We start from the raw sequence: 12,864 nt of genomic DNA, 5'->3' as shown, positions 1-12,864 counted from the left end.
TCAAGGTTCCGTTCGTTTTACATTTAAAAGTGTATTCCTCGGCTGCTTCAGAGTCCGCCATCTTGTTTGTATTAGCGCGCAATGAACCTTGGGATACGTTGGGATGCACCCGATGAATCCTTCGTGGCCCGGGAAAAGGAGGACATATTTGTCGGCCGCATCTGAAGGAGCCTTCGATTTGAGACAGCCTTCGACGTGCAGCTGTGTCGCGATCGGCCTTCAAATATGTCCTTCGAGGGATGCAGCACCTGAATCGGGACACAGCTTACGTCTGAATCGTGATTGACAGGTAGCCCCGCCCTAAAGCATACCCTGCTTTATCGTGTATTTTCTTCTAAATGGGACCATAATTTAAAAAATGAAGAGGTTTCCTGAGGTAATAAATCAACTGAGAAGGAAGCTAATTTTCACATCTGGTTTCATACTATCCGACTTCTTTTTGCAAGCAGTGAGGTCGCTCCCCTGCTGGCCGTTAAGAAGAATGCAGGTTTAAAGCACTTCTGCATTGGCTTTACTTTTGAAACCAAGCAGCAACGTCCACTTCTTACACACACTCTTAGTAGACACTACAAGTAGAAGAACTACAAGTCTTATCTTTGTTTCCTACAGGGCACACTGCAGAAGTTTGTGGACGACCTGTTTGAGACTCTGTTCAGCACTGTGTGTCGGGGCACCGCTCTGCCTCTAGCTATCAAATACATGTTTGACTTCCTGGACGAGCAGGCGGACAGACACGGCATCCACGACACGGACGTCCGGCACACCTGGAAGAGCAACTGGTGAGAATGTTCCTGCCAATTGTGTCTAATTCTCTGTTTAATGCCGCTCTTTGAAGACCTTCTTAACTTTTATTCCCTTGCACAACTAACTTTAACTTTAGAGATTAAATCCAAAGATTCATCTTTTTACAGTCTTCTAAACTCCATCTACATCTTGTTTTCATCACTAACTTGTAAAGGTCGATACGGGATTGATCTGACAAAAACACTCATTCTGTTAATCTTTTTTTTTTAAGGTCTGAAAATGTCTAAAAGCTTTCTCTCTCTATTGTTTTTGTGTCCTGCAGCCTTCCCCTGCGCTTCTGGGTAAATGTGATCAAGAATCCTCAGTTTGTGTTCGACATCCATAAAAGCAGCATCACGGACGCCTGTCTGTCTGTCGTCGCCCAAACCTTCATGGACTCCTGTTCCACTTCTGAACACCGACTGGGCAAAGACTCACCGTCCACCAAACTACTCTACGCCAAGGACATACCGCATTACAAGAGCTGGGTAGAAAGGTGTGTATGTGTGATTGTGTGTGCGTGTGTCCTTCACAACAATAGAAAGATTATTGAAATCCCCTCAAACTGAAGGTTTTTTTTAGGTGGAATTTAGTATTCTCATTTGTTTTCCTTATAAATAAGATCAGGTTTGTTCTGTCAAAGGTTATTAGTGTTATAGGTGTCATTAGTGTTGGCCCTAATGCCTGAGTTTAGGATGTAATGAGGCTTAGAATTGGATATATTAAGGGTCTAAAGCTGCAGGATTCTGGATATTAGAAAAATCCAAATATTTATCTCTGTAATGACCTTGTTACAATGAAAAAAGTGGCGTTAGGGGAGGGGCTCAATTGAAACAAACTGAGCTACAGTTGAAACGCGGCAAAATCAGCATTAACCAATAAAGTTTTCATGGCAAATTTTAGTCACGCATCCGTTCTTGAAGCCCCCCTCCAGAGCAAATCCAGTGTTTAACCTTGTAAACACCTCCATGTGGTGTTCTTCATGTGCTACAAGACATATCAGGGACAACATCAGCAGTCATCTCCATGGCTGGGCCTGTCTGCTTTTAAACTGCAGTGTACCAAGGACAGGCTGAACAACATGTTTTCAGATTGGCAGGTTTGAGACGTCACAAACCTATGGAGCCAATCCCGTTAACGGACGGGGTGACACTATGCATATCATTATGTGTAACCTACGGCAACCACTTCCGGTGATGCGCGAGCCAGCTGTAACCGTCATCGTAATTTTTACAAACTCACTACTGACTACTAACATTAACGTTACTACTACTGATTACTACATTTCAAGCTAGCTAAGTTTCAACAAGTTGTCACTAAACGATGGCAGAGACGTGTTTTGTTTTTGCAACAGAGGGGGCGGTTGGAAATGTGCATAGTGGGCGGGGCCTATGCAGATTCATGAATTTTTAATGAGGGAGAAGGAGGAGATGCCTCGGGAGGATTTAGAAGTTAAACGTATTTTGCAGAAAAAACATGTCAGACACAATTTATTATTTAGCAGATTATATGTCTTAAAACATGACTCGAGCTGCTCTTTAAGTTAAGTTCATACTAAGGACTGGATCAGATACTACAAAAACTACATTATCATCATTAAAACTGTTGGACCAGTTGGAGCATTTGTGTCCTTGCTTGTTAGACAGCATGTGGTTATAGATAGCGAATTGCATTGATTTAATTTGTTAATATGCTATAAAAGCCTGTGATTTAGAATATATAATGACATCTGAGTGAACACAGAATATTAGCTAAAAAGAAACAGAAGAAAAGGGAAAATTAATCTGTGCAAATCTATGCTGTTAGAGACAGGTACTACAACATGTGCTACAAATGAGCTGCTAATCACGCCCATGCTTTGACGTTCCTTTAAATACAGAATTCACCTGGTTTACATGTGGGAGCATTTTAAAATGGACGTACAGAAACATGCAGACAACTGTGCTGATTTTAGCTCCCCAACATAAAAACACAACTTTATATTGAAAATAAATACTGGTTCTACATCAACCAGTTCATGCAGAGCGGCTGATTTCCGGTGGTATCTCTCAGGAGGCTTTAGCCTTATATTGGCCACATGCCAATTTTATGAGGCCATGATGGCATTTGTGCAGCAAGAGAACCTGGTGTTACAACTTGAGCGGTTGCATTTAAAACAATTCTCCCCTATTAAACAGATCGGCGACCTCGTCACGACATCGGTTGCTATTTATCGACTTTCTTTGAGCAGCAGTGACGGCTTTTGTCAGAAATGGCGGCTGAATTTATTTACCACCGTCACTGAGGCTTTCTTGGTTGTCATGTTTTACACTAGGCCTACTACTTATTGTGTCCCTCACACATTTCACATATGGTGCAATGGATCCGGCCTTTTGTTGTTGCAACTTCAGGGTCAAATTAGCAGCGCTTGGTTTGGTGCAACAGACCTCTCTCTGCTTGTGCACTGATGGCAGATTTCTCATGCGCATGTAATCCTGCAGCCCTCAGGGTTCGGAGTGACTGAAGGAATAAGTAGTAGAATTACAGCTAACATTAGGACAGCTAAATGAGACTTTGCTTTTGTTATAAAAACAGCGTGCTGGTGTGGTTTAAAGCCCCGTCTCATTTACCGATGCCTTTAAAATGTGATGTTCTTTGTCTTTTCACAGCTGAAGACTCAAAGTGAGGAAAAAAGCTCTGTATGCATGACTGTGTCCCCGCTCTGACACTGTGTGTGTCTCCTCTCAGGTACTACGCTGACATAAACCGCCTGCCTGCCATCAGTGATCAGGATATGAATGCCTATCTGGCTGAACAGGCTCGCCTTCACTCCAGTGAGTTCAACATGCTCAGTGCCCTCCATGAGATCTACGCTTACGTCAGCAAGTACAGCCAAGAGGTGAGACGCAGTTGACACACTGTAACACAGAAATGTGCTGTACAGGTACTGATGGGGTGTTGAACCGACTGCAGGTAGCTTTTTCCTACAGTAATGCAGCTGTACTACATACTTTCATTATAACATAAGATAAAATGACATTAGTACAGTAGAAGTCCGTGCTCATATTGGTGAATTATCAACAGACTGTGCTTTTTGTCAGTGCCAGTGATAGCTTATGTCTGATAAACCCTCTGCATGCTGCCCGTCCAGCTGTCAGTCAGACAAAAACACTGACCAGTCGGGGACCATAGTGGAGCATTAAGCCTGGAGATCCAGATATTCCCCACTGAATTTACAGTGAAGCAAATATTTGACCTAAATTAAAATTATGTGGACACGGATCAAGCTCTGCGTGGATATTCTGCAGTCTGTTCAGACTTCCATAGCATCTTTATACGGTTATTATGCGTTTGTGTGTACAGCTCATGGACTGTAGAAAAAGATGGACGACATGACAGCTCCCTAAAAGTGAAGCCAAACCCTCTCTATCGCCCCCTGCTGACTGGTTGCAGTATAGGTCATAAAGCCTGCCTCCTCCATGTTAACAGAGGGGACATGAGTCTATAAAATCAAAATACACGTCAAATACATTTTTCTCAAACATGGTTTCTGTCATTATAGTTAGTTCTTATCATGCTGATTTATGTCCAAGTGTTCATTTTTCTGACAAGTTTACTTTCAATTAGTTATTTGATGCTGTAAAAAGGATGATTGACAGCTCTGATGACAAATCCGGCTTCTGCAGCTGATCTGTTCCGGATTAGCAGAGTAGAGGAGGAACGGAGAGGAGACGTAACTGAAACAATCACAACAGTCATTGAAGTTTCCATACCTGTGAACGTCTGCTTCAGACCAACACAAGTAGCTGTTCTGCTGTTAAATACGCTGACGTGCGGGGTCTTTGCCATTTCATGTAGTTGGGATAGCAGAAGGGGTGGGACGTGGTTATTGCAGCTCCACCCACCGATCTCTACTGCACAGTCTCTGGCTCCAAAAAACCCCACCAGCGCAAGATGGCAGTGCCCGTCTCGGGGGTATTTTGGCCTCACTTAAGCACAATTAGAGTGAATGGAGACTGCAGGTGCAGGTTTAAAAGTGATTATACACCAAGCTGAGAAGCAGGGCTTCATACTGCACACTGCACATTATAGTGTCAAAGTGAGGTGTCGGTGAATCATCATGGGGTTGTAACTTACTCTTTAAAGGTATAAAGTAGGATTTTTCCTGCATTTTGTCAACAACACATTCAAACTGGGCCCCTCCTCCTGGGCTCTTCGTCACCAGAAGCTCACTCTCACTCTCTTGTGCAAGAACACGCCCACTCTGCTGAGCTAACACCGACAGCATCACGGTTACCTTTGCGCTGGCATGCTAACCGCCGGTTACCTTTGCGCTAGCATACTTACCGCCAGTTACCGTTGCACTAGCATGCTAACTGCTGGTTAGCCGGTTTTAGGCACCTACCCATCCCACAGAAAGAAGGCCAACTCTGATTCGCTCTTTCGCCATGTTCGCCGGTCTGAATGGGGCCCAGTTGCTAATTTGAACCCCTCCCACACTCACCTGTACGCTGTGATTGGCTCAGGGAACCACAACAGCGCCCCTCCTGAAAACGTCCCGTGCAAAGCAAAACAACAGAATAGATGCAGAGGGAAGGGTCTCACAAGGGTCTGCACACACACTCACCAACACACATGTATAGAGGCCCATAAGTGATGATTCATATTATATTATATTTGCAAAAGTCTATATTTTATTTTTCTAGGAAAATCCTGCTTATTATACCTTTAAATGCTTAAAGATTGGGCTCAAAGTTTTAATCTTTTAATCATGGGTTTTGGTCCATAAAATGTCATTAAAAGTAAAAAATTCAAATCACAGTATTTTGCAACCGAAGCCGGAGTTTTAAACAGTCCAGAGGATATTTAGATAATTCATTTAAAATTATATAAAACTGACAAACGCAGCAAATATTTGCTTTTAAGAGACTTGAACCTCTTAAATGTTTGGATGTTTTAATAAGCTTTAGTTATAACAGAGTTACACAACTGATATTACATAACTTTAATTTATGCATATAGTTTAAATTTGTATAATTAAACCAGATTTGCAGGATTCTAATTAATCCATTCTAATAACTCAGACATTTAATTTTAATCAGATGCAGTGAAATGAAGTATTGTCGCTCTGTTTGATTCATAATGCACTTTTGTAGATTTGTATGATTCCCACAGCTGACGGGAACAATCTGCTTCATGTCCTTGAATTCACAGTTTGTACTCATGTGTGTGTTTTCTGTGTGTGTGCTTCTGTGTGTGTTTTAGATCATTGAGGCACTGGAGCAGGATGAACAAGCCCAGAAGCAGAAGTTGGCGTATAAAGTGGAGCAGATCATCTCAGCCATGTCTACAGAGAGCTGAGACACACACATGCACACACAGGCCTACATATATACAAAAACACACACACAAAAGTACCATAACAAAGGACAACCCATCGACAACACACATGACACTCACACGTGCACATATGAACACACACGCAGATATGGATGTACGCAGAGACATTGCGGACTTAACGGACCTACTGTATAAACAACACAGCTACATACACATGCATACAAATGTACATACACGGACCAACGCACAGATCAAACAGCAGATCGTCCCAAAGCACGACTTTTGAATCCAATGTCATCGTTTTTTCAGAAGAAACTCCAACAGGCAAACATCCAGGATCTAACACGCTCCCACTGAGGGAAAGAGAGGGGCCGAGAGCGAGGGAGGGGGGCAGAAAGAGAGAAAAGATTTGGGCCACCACAGCTGCTGAATTTGCAGTCACTTCTTTTCAGCTGGGTAGTGTTTCGCCTTTGTAGTGGCTCTTTCCACTAAACGTGCGTGTGTGTGTGTGCGGTGCGTGGGGCTCTGAAGACGGGAGCAGCACTTAATAAAGAATGACTCAACTTGAAAAGTCACTGGAGGAACTCAACAAAGAAAGGAGCCAATTTAATGGGACGGCACATGTGGTGAGACAAGACTCGGAGTTCTTTTTATATGTCAAAGATGAAGGACGTTTTTTCGCACTACATATCACAGGCCTGGAGTGACATCGTCATTTGGAGCCATTGGGAGCAGAGATGTGTGACTGTGCGTTTGTTAAGCCTTTTCCTGTTGCCTTTTAAAAGGCTGAAAAAAAGAAGACTAAAGACTCTGGCATTGTTACAAGCTCCATGTCATAATTTATTTTTGTTTAATGAAGATTTTCTAATTTACACCTCTGCTCGGGATTGAACGGTACACAAAATGTGTCCCTAAGAAGAAGAAAGCATTTGCCATATTAACACAGCTGCAATTTTCCTAAGTCGTCATGCTCAAGGTATAATGTGGTACTGCTGAATTCAAGGTTTACAAATCATATAAATACAGGGGAATCTTACAACCTGTTATAATTTCACTGCTTATTGATTAAGCTGCAACTAAAAAAAAAACAATGGATAATCAAATGTGGATATATTTCAATTAAACAACACACTTACTCAATTTATTAGCTACTGACGGCTTTGTCACAACAGCTCACTTAAAGCATTCAAACAACTCCTTCCTAACAGTAATATTAGCTAGGAATTGGTTGAATACTAACATTAGCTGTTTCGAGAATTTGACTAATGTTCATCAGTTCACAGCTTACTGATTGATCAACAACTACAAATACAACAGATAGTAAAAAACAGGCCTTATTTCAAGGTAAAACAACTCATTAGCTTCTGACAGCTATTTAACAACAGCTAATGTTAGCATTCAATTCTGTTAGCTAGCTAACATTACTGTTAGCGAGGAGTGTATGCCTTTTTTTGTTACACAAACAAACAGTAACGTTAGGTAGGATGTGGTTGAATGCTAATGTTAGTGGGTGTCCAATCTTGGATCCCATTGGCTATAGTCTGAGACGATGTAGCCTCTAGGGACACCGGTGAACATGCCGGGCAGTAAGCAATAAACGACTCCCATTGAAGGCTTCCTTTTCCACGTGCTGCGTTGAAAGAGAAAACGTTTTCTTGTGATTGACTTGTTATTAACGGGTCTCACTTTGGCCGAAATTTCAACATCATGATGCAGATTTGTAAGAAGTAAAATTCAAGCTTTGTCAGGTCTGTCCTCAAGAGGAGAAGAAAAGTTTTAAAATGCTCATTTGATTAAACGGAGGTCAGATCGATCTGATGCATTCGAGGAAGTCGGGAAATCTGAATGCTGAACAGCTTTCATGACACAGTGTCAAGGGAATTCATCTCAAGTTAAATTTTAGATCTAGAACACATTGTTAGCTGTTAGCATGCAGATGTCTGTTTATAGAGATTAATTAGAAGCTAAATCATCATCAGATAGGCGCTGATATGTGACTGGTCAATATTACTCGGAATACAAGCATAGTTCAAACGGAAACCAGAACACTTGCCTTCCCGGAAATCCACGCCCCTGCCTACAGATTCTACTATGTTAACTATTCTACCATGTAGAATCTGTAAATAGAGAAAAAGAAATGAGCTGCTGACTAGCCTCCCTTAAGTCAGGACAAGAACTCGGAATGCAGGACAAAATTTTGGTACCTGAATGCCAGGATAACGGTTTTATGAATTTGTCAAATATAAATTATATAAGGTTGTAACTGCTACTTGCTGTCCATGTGGAGGTATCTGGTATTGTTCTTAACAATAAAATATAGGTTAATACACGTTTTTATCCACATAAGGACTTAAAGCTTGTGAACTCCGACCATCCGAGGAGCACGTGAAAGCTAATGAAAGAGTTAATAAGAAAGGTAGTGTTAACTTCTCGACATCCCTCGAAATCTTTACTAACATTAACATTTTACCACTTCCTAGTTAGTATTACCATTTGGCAGTGTCACATGATATGAGACATTCATTTCTTGTAATGTTAGCTAGCTGACGGTAATTTTGCTAGGAATTCACAGGTGTGTGACTCAGCTCTAGGTAGCTCATGAGTTATAAAATGTGCCGTTTCACCTTGACATATGGCCCTGTGTCCCGATGATGATCACTATCTGTTGTACCTTTTCAGTTGCTGACCAATCAAAAGGCAGCGACATGAAAGCATTTGGTTTAGATTCTTAATATTTATAGTATTTGCCAACCTGAAACAGAGCAGCAAGAAAGTATAACAGCATATGAGCTTCCCACCCTGAGCATGACATCAGAGGAAAATGGCCGCCGTGTGAATATAGTGAATTACCTTCAAATGTGAAATAAATGGAGAGATATTTCCAGACCCGATCCCCTGCCTTTGTGCCAAATATAACGTCTCATGTTTCATTCATGTTAAAAGCTGTTATTAATACAGTCCATTGAACGGAAAAGATCCCATTAGAGATAGGAAATTTTGTACAGCGATGATCGATAGACCACCAATTCAAGCGTTCAAAGATAAGTGGAGACCAAATTGAACTGTAGCAGAAAGCATGATTAATGATGCTATGAGTCTGATCGTGGATCAGATTAGCTTAACCCCAGGCGACAGCGCCGATCCCCCCTCCCCCATCCCTCCCTGTATCATCAGTCATTGTTTACATTTAGCGTGATACTTGAAATGCACCGAGTGTACGAGACATTAAGAACACCTGCTGCTCCTGTGGAGTAATCTGCTCGGATTAAGTTAGATGGAGGCTTTGATGCTGTATTGATTTTCCCAATAAATCCACTTTGAACGTAACCTGGAAATTAAACCTCGAACCCAGGAGACGTTTGAGCCGCAGCAGAGTCTGTAGCTCAGAATAAAGTAGGTGTTTCTTATATTTTGTACACAAGGTGGATATATGATTAATGATAGGTGCTTGGATCAGCAGTAGATCCTTGTAAAGTTCATGTTTTTTGTTGCCTCACATCTTTATCCCACCTCTACATCCTGTCTCCATGTTTCTGCGTGTAACTCACCAGTTTTAATCCTGCGTTTCAAATGTACATTTTCTGCTTGTTGTCTCCTCGCTGCTGTATTTATAGAGTGCCATATCTAAACTTTAAAATGATTATCAAGATGAAAACTTCCGTCTGAGGCGTCACGTTCATTCAGGTTTTTAGTTTTGCTTGTTCATATTTCACCCGCTGCGATGACGAAAGATGAATTTCGCTCTGTGCTTGAGGCTGTTTCGTTGCAGCTGTTTAATAGTGTCATCCTGCAGCGCTGCTCTCTTTACCATTTCAGTATCGGTGGGGTTCATGTACTCCCCACAGGACCTTGATTCATGCTAATCTAAAGATAAAATAAGATGAATAATAAATGCATTTCCTGTTCAGTGTTGAAATATGACGGAGAACTCATCTGTTTCATGCGTGTTTCGATGATGATAATTTATAAATGTGTTGTGCAATAAACTGTCAGACGTTTAAACTGTATTGTTTTTTAAACTATATATTATTGTATATATTATTGTACATAAAGAACACTCCTATTTTGCAAGCAAAAGATTCACTTTGTACTGTTGTTATACATTAAATGCGCAGCTGATGAAAACTATTTCTGCCTGGTCTGTTTTGTGAAGTGTTACATCCTGATAAATGAAGCCGCGGTCGATAAAAATCTTGTCCTGTTCATATTTAAGACTCTCCAGCTTTGACTTATTAGACTGCGTTAGAAAAAGCCCATTGTGCAAAGATTAATTATGAGCCATAAATAAAAGGTCTCCTTTAAAGACAAAGCGTCTGCTGCAGTTAGAGGTGAGGTCATTTTCAAGACGATCTGAACTCTGCCCCCCATAACTGGATAATCTATTCTTACGATGTTGGAGGACTGGCAGCATGCTAATTCAACATCTAAAGTGTTATTGGGTTTCCATGGGAGGGCTCTAAATGCAAGACGATGATGTCAGAGGTCAACCAAACCCCAAGGATGCATCTAACCTGCAGAAATGAATATAACTGCCACTTAGACAAAAAGTTTGGGTTTGTTTCAGTTTTGATAAACCTTTGTGTCTATCAGGAAACAAAGTAGTGACTCATTATACTTACAATAACACTGATACTGCTACATAAGCAATTTTTTGCATTTTTCCAGAAATAATCATGAAGATATTCATTTAAATAAACGTCTGTTAAGTCTCGATCTATCGCCAAATGAGGTAACACAATGGCGATTGAGCCTATGGCCCACTGATGAAAGCCTTTGCATTTGCAGTATTAGTGATTGGGTGTCTGTGGCGACATTCCTGGAAAAAATCACGAGCGGCGCCCAGTTAGTGACGCGTTTTCCATCAGCCAGCAGTGGTTGGTCTGCCAGAGAGGGTAGGCGGAGCTAAGCGGCTCTCTGCAAGTGTTGCAAGTAAACAGTAATCTACTATGGCTGAACAAACAAAGAAAAGATGGATGACTACAGATACAACTTCAACAAGAAGTGAAAATCCAAAGAAAAAGAAACAAACTCGACGCTCAGATGAAGCAAACAGTCTGAAAAGGAAAGCGACCGTCAGCCAGGAAAATCAAGAGTTACAACCGGAGCCAACCGTGGACGTCACACATGCAACACTGTCTGGATATCTGGGAAGTATGCTCCCGCAATTACCATTTATCGCCAAAGGTGCCGCCAAAGAGAACGAAACTGAGATCTTCGAGATTACAACTTTAAAGTTTAAAACAGTTGTTAATGAGGAACAACTGTTAAGGTGTGTTTTTAGAAGTGACACAAGCAGCAGACTGCCTTGTTGAAAGAGGCCATATGTAATATTTTAGGAACAACTTAAGGTGCGATCTGAAAGTCGTGGGTTTTATTTGCTTTAGCGTTACCTTTGGCAATAAGCCGTTACTGCAGGTGTATTTTTGGACATGGATCCAAAGGGAGCTCTTGCTAAAGTCAATTATTTTCTGTGTTTATTTGGCCATGGTTATCTTCTACTTGCTCAGCTAAGACTTGAGGAAACAGAACTCTGCTTCCGTCTACTTTCTCTCTGCTGGGTGATGAACACCACTTGTTTTTGTCCTGGATGTCGCATCAAAAGCCAGTGTGTTACCTTATTTGGCATTATTGATTTAACAGACATTTCATGAACTGCATATCTTCATGATGAGAGAATTCATCCATTATTGTGACTTTACAGTGAAGAAAACTACTACATTTGGTAAGGTGCTGGCAGGTCGTGCTTGCATGCCCGTCTGCCTGATTGTTTGACACCGCTGCTCAGAAAGAGGGCACTGCATTCTACTGAAGAAACTGCAAAACCTCTTTTAAAATTCCAGTCAGCAAATCATGCACCATATTCACATGGCCTTTTCTATCTCTTTTAAGATTGTTTGTTTGCTTTTGCATTTATCTTATAGGACAGCTGAAGAGAGACAGGACATGTGGGGAGTAGAGAGTGGAGGATGACATGCACCACATGATCGGCAGACCGGGAGTCGAGCCTGCGATCAGCATCGAGAACTGAAGCCTCTGTACACGGGGCGCCTGCTCGACTAACTGAGCTAAACCAGCGCCCCTTTTCTATCTATTTAAAAGGTATAATAAGGAGGATTTTTCCTGCATTTTGTCAACAACACATTGAAACTGGGCCCCTCCTCCTGGGCTCTTCGTCACAAGAAGCTCACTCTCACTCTCTTGTGCGAGAACACGCCCACCCCACCGAGCTAACACCTACAGCATCACGGCTAGCTTTGCACTAGCATGCTAACCGGCAGTTAGCTTGTCCTACCCGGTCTGAGGCACCTACCCGTCCAACAGAAAGAAGGCCAACTCTGCATCGCTCTTTCGCCATGTTCGCCGCTCTGAATGGCGCCCAATTTGAACCACTCCCACACTCACCTATACGCTTTGATTGGCTCAGGGAACCACAACAGTGCCCCTCCCGAAAACGGCCCGTGCAGAGCAAAACAACAGATGCAGAGGGAAGGGTCTCACAAGGGTCTGCACACACACATGTATAGAGGCCCATAACTAATTATATTATATTATATTTGTAAAAGTCTATATTTTATTTTTCTAGGAAAATCCAACTTATTATACCTTTAAACAAAGGAAAATAAATGTAAAAAAATGAATGCGCAGACTCTTGCTCACTAAAGAGTATCGTAGTCGTGTCGTCCCCATTACAGTATATCAGGAAGTAACAGTCATTAGTGATGATTATGATATCATCTGCTTATTGCAATCAAAATAATATGG

General features: G+C 41.6%; 1 protein-coding gene across 1 annotated transcript in view; it reads left to right on the top strand.

Annotated features, from left to right (window-relative positions):
• LOC138605325 (plexin-A2-like) overlaps positions 1-7,063 on the top strand; it is a 106,165-nt gene extending 99,102 nt beyond the window's left edge. Inside the window, exons 28-31 of the mRNA XM_069677503.1 lie at positions 610-779; positions 1,067-1,279; positions 3,511-3,661; positions 6,028-7,063. Coding sequence (XP_069533604.1) covers positions 610-779; positions 1,067-1,279; positions 3,511-3,661; positions 6,028-6,123 — 630 coding nt within the window. The 3' untranslated portion in view covers positions 6,124-7,063. The remainder of the gene's footprint in view (positions 1-609; positions 780-1,066; positions 1,280-3,510; positions 3,662-6,027) is intronic.
• Positions 7,064-12,864: the final 5,801 nt, after the last annotated feature.

The sequence above is a fragment of the Semicossyphus pulcher genome, unplaced genomic scaffold, assembly GCF_022749685.1.
Source record: "Semicossyphus pulcher isolate SPU_LCO1_2020_fin unplaced genomic scaffold, fSemPul1.0.p SCAF_3, whole genome shotgun sequence".
In the NCBI taxonomy this organism is placed as follows: Eukaryota; Metazoa; Chordata; class Actinopteri; order Labriformes; family Labridae; genus Semicossyphus; species Semicossyphus pulcher.
The sequence above is the reverse complement of the archived record's forward strand: the minus strand, read 5'-3'. Positions and strand labels throughout refer to the sequence as shown.